This window comes from Pimephales promelas, chromosome 2, assembly GCF_988280905.1.
Source record: "Pimephales promelas chromosome 2, fPimPro1.hap1.1, whole genome shotgun sequence".
NCBI lineage: Eukaryota > Metazoa > Chordata > Actinopteri > Cypriniformes > Leuciscidae > Pimephales > Pimephales promelas.
Genome location: NC_142770.1, coordinates 7,419,016 through 7,435,607, shown reverse-complemented (window position 1 = coordinate 7,435,607; position 16,592 = coordinate 7,419,016). Strand labels below are relative to the sequence as shown.

At 37.0% G+C, this 16,592-nt stretch overlaps 1 protein-coding gene across 1 annotated transcript in view; it reads left to right on the top strand.

Moving 5' to 3' along the window:
- tspan7 (tetraspanin 7) overlaps nt 1-16,592 on the top strand; it is a 32,102-nt gene that overhangs the window by 12,718 nt on the left and 2,792 nt on the right. The window contains exons 2-7 of the mRNA XM_039682256.2: nt 9,821-10,009; nt 10,085-10,159; nt 10,274-10,369; nt 14,018-14,173; nt 14,250-14,333; nt 16,170-16,252. Coding sequence (XP_039538190.1) covers nt 9,821-10,009; nt 10,085-10,159; nt 10,274-10,369; nt 14,018-14,173; nt 14,250-14,333; nt 16,170-16,238 — 669 coding nt within the window. The 3' untranslated portion in view covers nt 16,239-16,252. The remainder of the gene's footprint in view (nt 1-9,820; nt 10,010-10,084; nt 10,160-10,273; nt 10,370-14,017; nt 14,174-14,249; nt 14,334-16,169; nt 16,253-16,592) is intronic.

Genomic DNA, 16,592 nt, shown 5'->3' with positions numbered 1-16,592 from the left:
CATTTGACTTACAAGTTTTTTAATATTTCTATCTTGAATCCGTAGTGAGTTAACAACAACACCACTTCAACTATTTGGTGAAATCATGTTTTTTCATAATCTGACATTATTTCAACAACATTTAAACGTTTAATGTTAGTCGAATGCCATCTGGGTGTGTTAATAGCACAACAAAGTGTTGTGGTGAGGTTTGTTACTTAGGGTCATTAGTATTAATGAGATAGCATCAGAAATTAGCATTAGCATTAGCGTTTTCATTTCCTGCCCTGTTAATCAGATTCACTGTCGAAATAAAAAGTATTTTATTCAGAAAAGAGTTATTTATCTCTCTCTGTTTACACTTTTATTTTTCACCATTCCTCCGATTTATCTATCCATACATCCATCTGTTGTTTCCAGCTAACTGCCAGAGACAGTCAATTTAGTTTTGGACAGATCTTTCTGATTTACGCCGCCGACAGCCTCCATTTCGCTGTCAGTTGACTCCGTGAATAATGAGATGGACCTTTTAGCCGCGAGACAGTGTCACATAGACGCTGACTCTCGCTGGCTGTTTCCCGCGGACTTTGATCCAACATTTCCCAGAAACAGAGCGGGAGAAAATAAGGCTAAAAGGCCAGCGCCTCTGACAGCTGTAGGCGGTCATTAAACCTGCGGCGGCCTGTCTAACCAGCGCTTTCAGAACAAACAGCACTTATCGACGAGCCGCAGTGGATCATGATGATGTACGGCGCTCTAATGGCCGAGAGAGAGAGAGAGAGAGAGAGAGAGAGAGAGAGAGAGAGAGAGAGAGAGAGAGAGAGAGAGAGAGAGAGAGAGAGAGAGAGAGAGAGAGAGAGCAATGGAGTGGAAGACGAGGGAAAATTACCGCCTGAATCTGAGCCGACACAATTCAAGTATGACAACACTTTTAGGAAGAAGGGAAGAAAAACAAGATAGATTATGGTAATATCGTGGGAATTACTTTATGTGATTGTCAATCTTTTTGGATTTAACATATGCACTGGAAATGCACAAAACTTTGAAAAAGTGGGCGAAAATGAGTTGGATCACAGCTGTGCACTGTGTACAAAGGGGTGTTATGATTTTATGTACCGTAATGAAGAATAAAAATACCATAATATGTTTGCAGATATTTAAGAAAGTTAAGTTTACATGCTTGTTTCTCTGAAAAACTATGCGACAACCAGTTATTCTACTCTGAAATGTGCGTTTTTGGTCTGTGTGATCCCGCCCACTGCCGGTTCACCCAATAGGATTTCAACACCCCAGTTTGCCAGTTGGCGGAAAACAGCGTATAGCGATGATTTATAGTTTGAATTAGTTTAGTAATTAGTTACAATGAATTAGTGAATTAGTTTATTAGTTATAATGATTAACTAAACTTTAGTTAATCATTATAACTAATAATTATAAATATCTATTAGGGATGCACCGATATGACAATTTTGGCCGATACCGATAATTCTTTATATTTGAAAGCCGATAACCGATATATCGGCCGATAAACGTAAATCGAAATTTTTATCTAATTTTGAAAGCCTGATTACAAAAACAAAAGTCTCACAATTAAATCCATGTCCCAAGCGCACGATTATAATGATGTTCTCAGCCGATATGACAGATTTGCGTTGCACATGTTGTCCCGAACCAGATTTTCATTTTTTGAAGAGATTTCAATCATTTTTCAAGAAATTCAAAAACATAAACAGTGCTCAACAAGTGTCTCAGCTGAAGGGAATAATACATTATTTATCGGCTTTAATATATCGGCCACATTTTCTTACCAGGCCGATAACGATAACATTAAAAATGAACATATATCGGACGATACCGATATGCTGGCCGATTTATCGTGCATCTCTAATATTTATAAAATTTGACTTTATTATTTATCTACTCGAATGATCAGCAGAAAACAGAATAGTTAGGATGCAGTGTTACTGAGAATAAAACTGCAAAGGCGACAATTTGTGTATCTTTTCTCATAGAGGACGTCAAACAGAAAGTGTCCGACTGTGAGCTGTGTTGTTCTGGGGTCTCTCTGTATGTTTTGTCCTGGACCCCCTGTGCGAACAGATGCTTTTCCCAGCTTGACGTGTGAGAATAGATGCGAGTCACATACAGAGCTGATGTGATTGTCCTGTCACCTGATGTTCGGGAGTCGTGTGTGTGTGTGCGTGTCTAAACTGTGCGTATCTGTTGATGGTGGAAAGAAAAGCATCGTGTATCAGCCAGACATCTAGGAGTCATAAAGAAAGACGTCAGCAGTCGATCATACACTCTTGCTGCGTAATGAAAACTTCATATCGAAAATAGCAACTTGTGTGATTTTGAAGTTTTGGTTAATTTTGGACAGTTCTGATAATAGTGTTGCTGTTTATTCTAGATTTTGAAACAAACTACAGGCCTGATCTGAGGATCAATACGTCTCAGAGATTAAAAACAACAACAAGATGCCACAAACCCCAAGTGTGTTGACCCATTCGTTCGAAATTTATTTTCAAATTATTTATGATTCCCTTGATTTATTGATTGATTTTCTTGTGATAAAATAATATTTATTAATTTAGTTATTTATTTTGGGTTACCTTGATTTTATTGTTATTCAATCATTTTTGATCCGCTTGTGAATTTATTTGCCTTTTGTGTTTTTTTTTATTACATTGATTTTATTTTAATCTATTTATTAATTTATGATCTGCTTATGAATTTATTTGTTTTTAAGCAACTTGTGATTTATTTATTTTTATTTACTTATAAATCCCTTGATTTTCTTTTTCTTTTTTCTTTATTTATGATCTGCTTGTGAATTTATTTAATTACTTGTTAGACTCTTGTGACTTAATTATTATACTTATTAATTTTGTTATTTATTTAAATTTAAATTTAATTATTTATTTGTTAATTTATTTATTTATTATCCTTTTGTGATTTAATTCACTTGTTCATTTTATTTATTTTTTCCTTGATTTTAATTAATTATTTATTTATGGCCCTTTTGTGATTTACTTTTAGTTATTATTTTGTTTCCCATGATTTTATTATTTTTTTATGATCCTTGGGTTTTACGTATTTATGATCAGCTTACAATGTTTTTGAGTCATGTTTGAAAACCCCTGAAATAGACAATTTATTTATCGAAACGATAAAAGACCATATTCAATTATTTGTGCATAACCTCATGACTCAAGCTTTTGTAATGGCTATACTTTGTCCACCTGTCACTTTTTTAAATGTAAAGGCTTTGATTCAAAACATAAGTCAGATTGTTACACATTTATGAAAGAGATATTGGTTAAATTATTAAAGTTATTGGCCTCAGAAGAGACTTTGGTGGATTGAGACTACAGACAGTATTGGGGATTACTGTTGCCATGGAGACCGATCTCTCGTATGGTTGGATGAACATTTGTGGTGTTCGAACATCCCGGAGGCAAAATGTACAGCATTAATAGTTTCTGCTGAGTTGTGGGATCTTCTCACTGTGATGACGTGATTGGATCGCTCATGTTTTCAGTCTTCGGTGTATGACTGATTTTTTTAATGCTCTTAGTGGATTATGAGACTTGTTTATGAAACAAAAGACTGCTGGGGTTTGGCAAGCTGGAATCAGTGAGTTCTGGTCAACAGTTTGAACGTCAGAGATTTGGGCATCAACACTGTTTAAAAAAAATGTAACAAGTCAACTTAATAGTTCCAGAAAAAAGGACAAAAAATAGTAAAAATATGATATGATTATACTTACTATTTTTTTAATACATTTCACTTTTTTAAAAATATTTTAGGGCTGTCAAACGATTAATCGCGATTAATATCATCCAAAATAAAAGTCTGTGTTGTTTACATAATATATGTATAATTATATATATATATATATATATATATATATATACTGTATATATATATATATATATATATATATATAAATACACACACATGCGATGCGTGTATATATTTAAGAAATAATTTCATGTATATACTGTATATAGATATATATATATATATATATATATAATTTATATTATATATAAATATCAATATTTTATATATGAATAATATTTTTTTCTTAAATATACACGTGTGTGTATTTATATATATAAAATAATTATACACAGTGCACCCACATATATTATGTAAACACAGACTTTTATTTTGGATGCGATTAATCATTTGACAGCCCTAATATATATATATATATATATATATTTTAGAATTAACATGCTGTCATTTTAATATAACACTAAATATTTTAAAAAATGTTATTTTATTTTAACCTTTTTTGTGCTATTTATTAAACCCCTGATATTTAACCCATTATTGTACCAATCATATCGATTTTATTCAATTATTTGATGGTTTATTTTCATTTATTTATAATCCCCATTTTTTTTTTCAAATTTAATTTATTTATGATCCTTTTGTGATTTTATTGTTTATTTATTACACAATTTTTTACCCTAGTTTTAAAAGACCTTACATTGATTCAACTCTTTGTCACGCGTGATTTGGGTTTCAGTAATTTTAATGAATTTAGCTTCACTTTATATGAAACCAGAGATGTGAAATCAAGCAGGAGATGCTGAATGCAGAGCCTGTAATTGTTCTGGTGCTGTGGTAACACACACACACACTTGTTCCCTTTGAGCGGATTCAAGGCCACAGAACAACAGCGGCTTTGATCAGGCATTTGATATGCAAAGAGCAGGATGGCTTCTCTCCTGTGCCCTCTTGTTTCCTCTCGCTTCTCCTTCTCATAGTGCTGTTCCCTGTATCCCTGTTCTCTCACTTCTCTGTCTGCAGCGAGTCGCTCCACACAAACGAAGAACGCTACTTCCTGTCTCTCTCCGCGTGTCGTGGTTTCAGGGTACCGTACGGATAGGTAAACTGTTGTGAACGTGTGCGCCGTGTTTTTCTTCTCTCCTGAAAGTTTGTTTCCCTGCCAGGTTGAACATTTAGATTCAGTCTAGAACCATTTATTGATGTAAAATGAACATTTAATTACCAGTTTGATTCATCAGCTGATACTTAACCATTTTAACCTGATCATTAAAGTCCATAAACAAAAGCTGTTCCCTTTCAAAGGGAACTCGCACTGCGTCAAATGACGCTTTAAGGAGACGCAGTGTCTCGATCCCTGTTTTCAGGGAACATAGGTTACAGTTGTAACCTGTGTCGTTTCTATTGAAAGTTTGTTTTTTTCTTAGTTGTATACAAACAATATAAAAATGTCAATATAATGTTTTTGTTGTATTTTTTCACATTAAAATTAATTAAAATAATATATTGTTAGGATATAATACTTTCTTTTTTGTTGTATATATAAAAATTAATTTAAAAAATAATACAACAAATTTGAATATTGTCAATGTATAATGTTATTGTTTTTTTTCCATATAATATATATATATATATATATATATATATATTTTTTTTTTTTAAATAATACAAAGTTGGAATAAAATACTTTTTTGTTGTTAAGAAAATATTATTAAAAATGATACAATATTTTTGGGAATATTGTCATTGTTTAGCCAATTATTTCAAAACAATTATATATAAAGTTAGAATACAATACTTTTTTGTTGTATATTATTTGGTTTTTGTAGTTTTTTTTTATTTTTTATATAATGCTGTAGTATAATGTTAGGTTTTAGTTTTTCATATAAAAACGAAAATATTTAACAAAAATATTTTAAAAATAATAATATACTACTCTGGGAAACAGGCAAAATGGTAATAATGGGACTTTATTGAGCATATATTATTATAGAAATTGGTAAATATATTATGAGCGTGAGTGTTTTTATTATTTTTAATTGCTTTTTGCATGTAGCCACTGTGTAAATGTAAAATGAGCGAATTCTGACAGGTATTGCTTCCTGATTCTTAATATTTACTTGGAAAATGCATATGCATATTTGAGGACATAGAATTTCCATATCACTGTGGAAACGTTGCCATGGCAGCCGCCTCTCCTGCTGTCTTGGAGTGTTTTTTTTCTCAATGACGAGAGCTATAATAGATTTAGTCTTTTTTAAGCCCTAGATCGTCTGTAACTCGAGGCGTCGCTGACATATCAAAGACGAGCGCCGCCGAGCCACATCAATTTGCCATTCATTTGAAGAAATGAACGCTTCCAATTTCGTTAGCAGACAAATGCGAGTGTCAGAGGACGGAAAGCGTCTCCTAACTGAGATGTTCAGAAACATGCGGCTGAGATCCGGTTTAATGTCGGCTCTTCCAGGGGGAAATGAAAACTGACTCCAAGCTACACCAAGGTCATGGCTTTGATTCCCAGGGATTACATGAACTGAAAACAAACTCGAAAAAAAAGTACATTAGTAGTTTTGTTGTAGTTTTTGTCTTTTTAAAGTTTCGTGGAGTGATCTTGCTTTGTTTAACAGACACATGGCTGAGAGAGAGAGATGGGATGACAGAAGGATGGATGAATAATGTATATCCTTATGCTCAATAAACGTTTTCTTCTGCCAGACTTTACTCTGTAACACTCCTCTATGTAGTTTTGCGTTATGATGTATGTAGCGGATGGCTTGTCATTTCTCTCGCTTCGTTTCTGTTCATTTCTTTAATTCTTTTCTTATGAAGAAAAATAAGCATTGTCTCTGTTTTTCCAAGAACATCTGCTTGAGTCTCATGAAACAACTCATATTTCATCCTAAAAAAATAAAATAAAATGAAAGCTTCAAGTCATACAAAACATCATATTTTTTCACCTATTTTTAGGATCATCATCACACACTCTTTAAAAAAATGCTGGGTTGTTTTAACCCAATTTTGGGTCAAATATGGACAAACTCAAACATTGGGTTAAAAATGTAATTTATAAACGTAACCAAATAGCTAGGTTTGTCCACATTTGACCCAAAATTGGGTTAAAACAACCCAGCATTATTTTAAAGTGTAATGGACAAAGGATCCAGATCCAAATACCTCTGTGTGGGTGACACACACATCTTCAGCTTTTACATAAAAGACAGTAGAGCTGTCTTTCAAAGAGTAATCGAGGGATTTCGCACTTTACGTTTTCGTTCCTGAAAGTTCGAGCCGTTTCTTCCATCTTCTCTCTCTCGAATCCCTGATGAGTCACACCATCTGTCCACTTTCTCCCCTCTCTCTCTCTCTCCGTCTCTCTGTGTCTCAGTGTGAGATGGAGACGGGACACTGTGTCCTCTGTGCGATGGTGGACATGGTCTGAATGACAAGATGGTGGTGCTATTGAGTATGGACAAAACTTTCGGTAGCTCTCTCTCAAACCTAGTGCACTGTCTACATAGAAAGCATTTTAAGACATCATAGACATGTTGACCAAGGAGAATGTTCTGAATAAAGAGAACTGTTAGCTTACAACATGCTAATGACAAAAAGTACTGCGGCAGTATTTAACATATTTGCCTATGTTTAGGTATATTTTGCTATTGTCAATTTGAGTATCATTTTGGTGTACTGTTAGCTTAGCAACATGCTAACACAAACTCCTCTACATGGGCAGCATCATATAAATGGAGTTTGCGTTAGCACGTTGCTAAGCTAACAGTGCAACACAATGATACTCAAATCGACAACAAATACATACTCTCATGTTCTCTCTTATAAGGTTCCTGTTTTGATGCTGCCTCGCTAGGTTTTATGTTTTGCTTGTTTCACACCATCATTAGCATATCCGTGAGAGCTAGGACTCTTTCGGAGGTGGCAAGCTGACGGCATCTTATAGCGCTGCTGTTCTGAGTAGGATGTTAGGTTCACATATTCATGGCCATTTCTGTGGGTAGCAATGTGTGCGCTTACTAGCACCACGCTAATGCTCATGTGTGGATGTTAGTCAGGACAGTTTAGACATTATTTCAGTGATGATTTCTTCATGCTCAGTCCATCATGTTGAATCCGTCCACTAGCCGTCTAAACTGGCTCAACACAACCCGAAGGCGGCTTTCTCCCGCAGGCCTTCCAGACTGCTGATAAAAACTTCATAAACACTGAGAGACTGATCTCAGCAGCCGTAACTCAGTCATTTCTCAGAGATTCTCAAGTAAAGATGATTAAAATAATTAATTCAATAACCTGAATGATTAGCATATTCAAATATCATGCAAACAACCTAGCATTTGAATATGCTAATCATTCTACAAGATTAGCATATGTTTACCAGATTAGTGAGATTACCATGGTACGTGGTGTCCAGCACATGCTAGGCACATTTTGTAATTGAAAGTCTTGTAACTGTCTAGAATTCTAAGAGAGAGACATATTATCTTGTTTCCGTTCTGTTGTAAGCTAATTTTGTTTGTGTTGCCATCTTTTGTTTGCTCTTTTTTATATTTTGTGTGTTGTACGGGAGAAATGAAACGTGCTTTGATTCATACATATCTTTCATGAAGTTTATTTAGGCTATTTTCATTAGAGTTAAACATTCACTGTCTCCATTAGGCCGATGTAGATCAAATATTACGACGTGACGCGTCATAGAACCTTCTAGTGATGGAATAGATAAATACACCAGCGCCCTCTTCTGGTTAACACACTAATCTCACATTTGCACAGTTGTTTGTGGTACATATTTATGTGACTAAAATGTAACAAATTGCTTTTTAGAAAATTAATGAATACATTTACTGGGGTTTAGGCTTTGAATAAGTAAAAAGAATATTGAAAAATATGTTTTTTTTATATATATATATATTTGGAATTTTATTATACACTTAATAAAAATTGTATGTATTATGTATTATGTATTATACACTTTTATATATACATTTGCATAATTTATATACTTTTATTCTATATTTATTTTTAAGATGTATTTTCTGAAAACATCTTGTTTTAAATATGTGAAATCTTGAAAACAACCTTTGTGATGTCTTTTCTATTTATTAATGTATCTTTTGACAAATCTCAGTAGCAAAAGTAACTTTTGCTTTTATGTAAGATCTTCCCAAAAGAATCTTTTATATTCATATATTTAAAAAAAAATATTAAAGCCAATGAGCGTATATAAAACTTTCAAAATACTAATCAGTGGACACTGAAACTAATCACACAAAAAAATCATATGTGAATAACACAAAACAAAACATTTTGATGTTACAGACATGTAAGCACATTGCAGGTATTGATTTGAAGTTAAATTATTTTAAATAATTTACCGTAAAACATGAAACTAGCACAGATAATAAGCAGTACCATTTTAGTATTTTTTTACATTTGAATTTTTTGTTAAAATTTTAACAATGTAATGTATTTTTGTCATATTAGTTTTGTTAATATTTATATTTAGCTTTCATTTATTTACATTTTAGTACTTCAATACAAGTTTACAGTCATCTCATTTAATTTGTGCTGTCAAATCAATTAATCACTATTAATTGCGTCTAACATAAAAGTTTGTTCATACATATATATTATATAATATATGTGTGTATTTTTACAAACATTTATTTTAGATGCGATAAATCGCGAGTAGTCGATTTGACAGCACTAATATTTATGTTTAATTTTATTTCAGCTTTCAATTATAGAAAATTATTTTAACAGTTAAATAAGGTAACAACACCAATGCTGCTAATAAAAAAGGCAAAAAAAATTATAATAAAATATGCAAACACATAATGTCATAATTGATTCATCAGAATCAATATTTCCATATTGTGATCAAATTGTTTTGCTATGTTCACGTGTTGACCACTAGATGGTAGCAAATCTGTACTGGTACTGCACTGGTAGCAAAAAAAAGTACTCACCAGAAGGGTTTGAAAATAAAAGTTCAGTTTTTTTTTTTTTTTTATTCTCTCTCTCTCTCTAGATCACGGGGGCGGTTCTGCTGGCAGTGGGATTATGGGGGAAGTTCATTTTGGGTCCGTACATCTCTCTGATCGCTGAAAACTCCACCAATGCTCCCTTCGTGCTCATCGGGACCGGGACTACGATCATCGTGTTCGGGCTGTTCGGATGCTTCGCCACGTGCCGCGGGAGTCCATGGATGCTCAAACTGGTGAGAGCCCGCTTTTCCACTGATTTCACACTGGACATCGAGTGACGGCCCTAATGTGTCTCTCTCTGTCTGTAGTACGCCATGTTCCTGTCTCTGGTTTTCCTGGCAGAGCTGGTCGCTGGCATCTCGGGCTTTGTTTTCCGTCATGAGGTGAGACGTGCGCACGCAGGTTCTCCAGCGGGGATCTCCATCTGTCTCGCTCTATGAGGCCTTGTTCTGGTGACATGTGACGGAGTGTGTGCGTGTGTGTGTGTGTTCCCTCAGATCAAAGGCACCTTCTTGAGGACGTACAACGAAGCTGTTCAGAACTATAACACCCGCGATGAGAGAAGCATTGCGGTGGACAAAGTCCAGAGGAGTGTACGTTCAAACACTGGTTAACATCAGTTTATCTAATGTGATGTGTTCTAATGGATAACTGGAAACTACTTTTTTAAATAATCAGTATTAAAACTATGAAAAGGAGAGTTTATAATGACAAAATTTCCCATTGGCTAAAATGTTGATATCATAAAAGCCTTTTTTAAATCAAAAATAATGATTTGCCGATTTATATCGTTATCTTGAAAAGAAAATCACGGAGCCCCCCTAGTCCCACTTTTTGGCAAAAAAAATTAATTATAACTATCTTGTGGCCTCAAGATAGTAACTCGTGGCCTCAAGATAGTAACTCGTGGCCTCAAGATAGTAACTCGTGGCCTCAAGATAGTAACTTGTGGCCTCAAGATAGTAACTCGTGGCCTCAAGATACTATTTTGTGGCCCCAAGATAGTAACTCGTGGCCTCAAGATACTATATCGTGGCCTCAAGATAGTAACTCGTGGCCTCAAGATAGTAACTCGTGGCCTCAAGATAGTAACTCGTGGCCTCAAGATAGTAACTTGTGGCCTCAAGATAGTAACTCGTGGCCTCAAGATACTATATCGTGGCCTCAAGATAGTAACTCGTGGCCTCAAGATACTATATCGTGGCCTCAAGATAGTAACTCGTGGCCTCAAGATAGTAACTCGTGGCCTCAAGATAGTAACTCGTGGCCTCAAGATAGTAACTCGTGGCCTCAAGATAGTAACCCGTGGCCTCAAGATACTATATCGTGGCCTCAAGATAGTAACTCGTGGCCTCAAGATAGTAACTCGTGGCCTCAAGATACTATATCGTGGCCTCAAGATAGTAACTCGTGGCCTCAAGATACTATATCGTGGCCTCAAGATAGTAACTCGTGGCCTCAAGATACTATATCGTGGCCTCAAGATAGTAACTCGTGGCCTCAAGATAGTAACTCGTGGCCTCAAGATAGTAACTCGTGGCCTCAAGATACTATATCGTGGCCTCAAGATAGTAACTCGTGGCCTCAAGATACTATTTTGTGGCCTCAAGATAGTAACTCGTGGCCTCAAGATAGTAACTCGTGGCCTCAAGATAGTAACTCGTGGCCTCAAGATAGTAACCCGTGGCCTCAAGATACTATATCGTGGCCTCAAGATAGTAACAAGATAGAAACTCGTGGCCTCAAGATAGTAACCCGTGGCCTCAAGATACTATATCGTGGCCTCAAGATAGTAACTCATGGCCTCAAGATAGTAACTCGTGGCCTCAAGATACTATTTTGTGGCCTCAAGATAGTAACTCGTGGCCTCAAGATACTATATCGTGGCCTCAAGATAGTAACTCGTGGCCTCAAGATAGTAACTCGTGGCCTCAAGATAGTAACTCGTGGCCTCAAGATAGTAACTCGTGGCCTCAAGATACTATTTTGTGGCCTCAAGATAGTAACTCGTGGCCTCAAGATACTATATCGTGGCCTCAAGATAGTAACTCGTGGCCTCAAGATACTATATCGTGGCCTCAAGATAGTAACTCGTGGCCTCAAGATAGTAACTCGTGGCCTCAAGATAGTAACTCGTGGCCTCAAGATACTATATCGTGGCCTCAAGATAGTAACTCGTGGCCTCAAGATAGTAACTCGTGGCCTCAAGATAGTAACTCGTGGCCTCAAGATAGTAACTCGTGGCCTCAAGATACTATATCGTGGCCTCAAGATAGTAACTCGTGGCCTCAAGATAGTAACTCGTGGCCTCAAGATACTATATCATGGCCTCAAGATAGTAACTCGTGGCCTCAAGATAGTAACTCGTGGCCTCAAGATAGTAACTCGTGGCCTCAAGATAGTAACTCGTGGCCTCAAGATAGTAACTCGTGGCCTCAAGATAGTAACCCGTGGCCTCAAGATACTATATCGTGGCCTCAAGATAGTAACTCGTGGCCTCAAGATAGTAACTCGTGGCCTCAAGATAGTAACTCGTGGCCTCAAGATAGTAACTCGTGGCCTCAAGATAGTAACTCGTGGCCTCAAGATACTATATCGTGGCCTCAAGATAGTAACTCGTGGCCTCAAGATAGTAACTCGTGGCCTCAAGATAGTAACTCGTGGCCTCAAGATAGTAACAAGATAGTAACTCGTGGCCTCAAGATAGTAACCCGTGGCCTCAAGATACTATATCGTGGCCTCAAGATAGTAACTCGTGGCCTCAAGATAGTAACCCGTGGCCTCAAGATACTATATCGTGGCCTCAAGATAGTAACAAGATAGTAACTCGTGGCCTCAAGATAGTAACTCGTGGCCTCAAGATACTATATCGTGGCCTCAAGATAGTAACTCGTGGCCTCAAGATACTATTTTGTGGCCTCAAGATAGTAACCCGTGGCCTCAAGATAGTAACTCGTGGCCTCAAGATAGTAACTCGTGGCCTCAAGATAGTAACTCGTGGCCTCAAGATACTATTTTGTGGCCTCAAGATAGTAACTCGTGGCCTCAAGATACTATATCGTGGCCTCAAGATAGTAACTCGTGGCCTCAAGATAGTAACTCGTGGCCTCAAGATACTATTTTGTGGCCTCAAGATAGTAACTCGTGGCCTCAAGATACTATATCGTGGCCTCAAGATAGTAACTCGTGGCCTCAAGATACTATATCGTGGCCTCAAGATAGTAACTCGTGGCCTCAAGATAGTAACTCGTGGCCTCAAGATAGTAACCCGTGGCCTCAAGATACTATATCGTGGCCTCAAGATAGTAACAAGATAGAAACTCGTGGCCTCAAGATAGTAACCCGTGGCCTCAAGATACTATATCGTGGCCTCAAGATAGTAACTCGTGGCCTCAAGATAGTAACTCGTGGCCTCAAGATACTATTTTGTGGCCTCAAGATAGTAACTCGTGGCCTCAAGATACTATATCGTGGCCTCAAGATAGTAACTCGTGGCCTCAAGATAGTAACTCGTGGCCTCAAGATAGTAACTCGTGGCCTCAAGATAGTAACTCGTGGCCTCAAGATACTATATCGTGGCCTCAAGATAGTAACTCGTGGCCTCAAGATACTATATCGTGGCCTCAAGATAGTAACTCGTGGCCTCAAGATAGTAACTCGTGGCCTCAAGATGGTAACTCGTGGCCTCAAGATAGTAACTCGTGGCCTCAAGATACTATATCGTGGCCTCAAGATTTCTGGCGTTTTTGAGAAATCCTGGGTGGTTGTTAGGCAGTTGCAAGAATGTTATGGGTGGTTGCCAGGTAGTTGCTAGGGAGTTGTTAAAGGGATACTCCACTTTTTTTGGAAATAGGCTCATTTTACCACTCCCCTAGAGTTTAAACAGTTGAGTTTTACCGTTTTCGAATCCATTCAGCCGATTTTCTGATATTTAGAAGAATATCAGTAACCAGACAGTTTCTGGTCTCATTGACTTCCGTAGTAGGATAAAAAATATACTGTGGAAGTCAATGAGACCAGAAACTGTCTGGTTACTGATATTCTTCTAAATATCAAAAAAAAAATCGTCTGAATACATTCGAAAACGGTAAAACCCAACTGTTTAACTCTGGGGGAGTGGTAAAATGAGCCTATTTCCAAAAACATTGGAGTATCCCTTTAACAACTCCTTAGATGCAGATAGATCTCCTGTCACCTGTTGTGACCTCTGGTCTGAGTTCTCTCTCTCTGTATGTCTTTAGTTGCGTTGTTGCGGTGTTCTGAACTACACCAGCTGGTTCTCCAGTGTTTATTACCCCGCGAATGGACTTCCTCCGAGCTGCTGCGCTAACATCTCCGACTGCAACGCCTCAGACCTGAGAAACGCCACCATAGCGCCCACCAAAGTCTATCAGCAGGTAACACACATTCGCACAAACACACAGTCTGACTGTGTGACTTTTCATCTATTTAAAACGATTCTGTTGTTTTCAGGGCTGCTACGAGCTAGTGACGACCTTTATTGAGACTAACATGGGCATTATCGCTGGAGTAACATTTGGAATTGCATTCTCGCAGGTAGGATGGAGGCTATTTCCATCTCTTAGTCACACTATTTGTGGAGATAGGAACTTGTCAAATGCTGAAAAGAGTTTTATTATTTTGACTTTTTAAAAATGTTGCACACTTATATTTTAATTGTTTTAAATGTTAGATTAATTGAAACATTTTTTTTTAAATTCTACACTTTTGTTTTATATGGAAGCTTGTTTTCAACACGGAATAAAAATACCTTTTTATCTGGAAATTCTGACTTTTTATCTTAAATTTGTTGTTTACATGTCGCAATCTAACTTTTTGTTTCTCAGAATTGAGATATAAACTTGCAATTTGAAGTAATAAAGTCAGAATTCGCAATTCTGAGAAATAGTTGTAATTCTGAGAGATAAAGTTGCAATTCTAAAAAAATTAATTTGCAATTCTGGGAAATAAAGTCGCAATTCCGACAAAAGAAAGTCACAATTCTGAGAAATAAAGTTGCAATTACCTCTTGTATTTTTTGATTCTGTGCGGAGAATATTCAATTCTACACTTTTGTTTTATTTTATTTTATTCTGTGAATTTTGAGTTTACATCTTGCTAGAGTTTGGTACTGAACTTTTAAAATGTGACACTTTTAGCGCTGTTGAGCAGAGTCGCGGAATCAACTTGGAACTGAAGTTGGTAGTTTCTGAAAACTCTAGAAACTTTTTTTTTTCTCTTAGAATTGAGATATAAACTTGCGATTGTGAGTTATAAAGTCAGGATTCCGAGATAGAAACTCGCAATTCTGAGAAAAAGTCGCAATAGCGACAAAATAAAGTCATGATTCCGAGAAATAAAGTCACATTATTGTTTTTATTCCATGGCAGGAACAAGGCAAGCTTCCATTTTTTAAGCATTAAATGTATTGATCTCTGACATGTATATGTAAATGACCTCTAGATATGACCTCCCGCCCCAAACTCATGCAATTGGTTGATTTTGGTTGAATTCTTTTGATTGGTTGATCTTTTATTTCCTTCATTTTCATCTAGACTTGATGAATGAATCACACTCTAGACCGCCTAGGAATGTTTTTCCTCTCCTTGAGATGCCATAATCGCATCTGAGGCGTTTGCAAGCTAATATTTACTCCAATCTGTTTTCCGTTTACCGCCGAAGCGAGTTGAACAGCTGGCTGGTGTTGTCTCACACAGGTGTAGCGCTATACGCCGTCGAAATGAGTCACTCGGTAGCGCGGCGTGTGCTCACGTCTAAAAGCTGGAGCGAGAGCCGCGCTGCCATGACAACCCCGCGGTGAACGCCGACCCCGAGCTGTCTGTGTTTTCCCAGCCCTCATTTAGTAAACACACATAGACACACATGCGGGAGCCGAGCGTGTGGCGCAGCTGGGGTTTGCTAGCGAACGTGCCGTTTCAAACACAATCAGGCCCTCTGTCACTCACGCTTCCGCCTCGGGACCATTATGCAGATATCTCTCCATCCGTACTAATGGGTCCAAAGGGGCACAGAGGAACACCTCGACCCCTCTGACGCGCACACACCATGCTAATTGAACTGTAAATGTTATCTGCGAGCACACGCGGCCCGAATCAATGACATCTCTTAGAGACGCTGCCCCGCTAATACGTCTAATCTTGCGTAGCGCATGTGGAATTCTTTTGGCTCGGTTAAATGGGAATCGGTAAACATTCATTATGATTATAACTAGAATTTCTTGAGCAGAGCGAACCGTAAACCCAGCAGAGCAGCCGGCAGTAACGACTACCACAATTTAATTTAATTAGCAATTACGTTGGCAGAGGGAGCAAAAAAAAAAAAAAGCTCTGGAAAACAGTTTTACCATGGTAACGGCGCATGTGTGTGTTTCAGCTGATCGGGATGCTGTTGGCCTGCTGTCTGTCACGATTCATCACTGCCAATCAGTACGAGATGGTGTAGCGGCGTGTGCACAGGTGAACTAGGGGAGAGTTTGACGTTATTGTGCTGCAAAGCTAACGGCTCAATGCTCTAATTAGCGTAAAAATTAGGGCTGTCAAACGATTAATCGCGATTAATCGCATCCAAAATAAAAGTTTGTGCTTACAAAATATATGCGGGTGCACTGTGTATAATTATTTTGTGTATATACTGTATGTAAAAAAATATTATTTATATATAAAATATTTGTATATTTTATTTATATAAATCTATATACAGTATATACATGAAAATATTTCTTAAATATATACAAGCATGTGTGTGTATTTATATATATAAAATAATTATACACAGTGCACCCACATATATTATGTA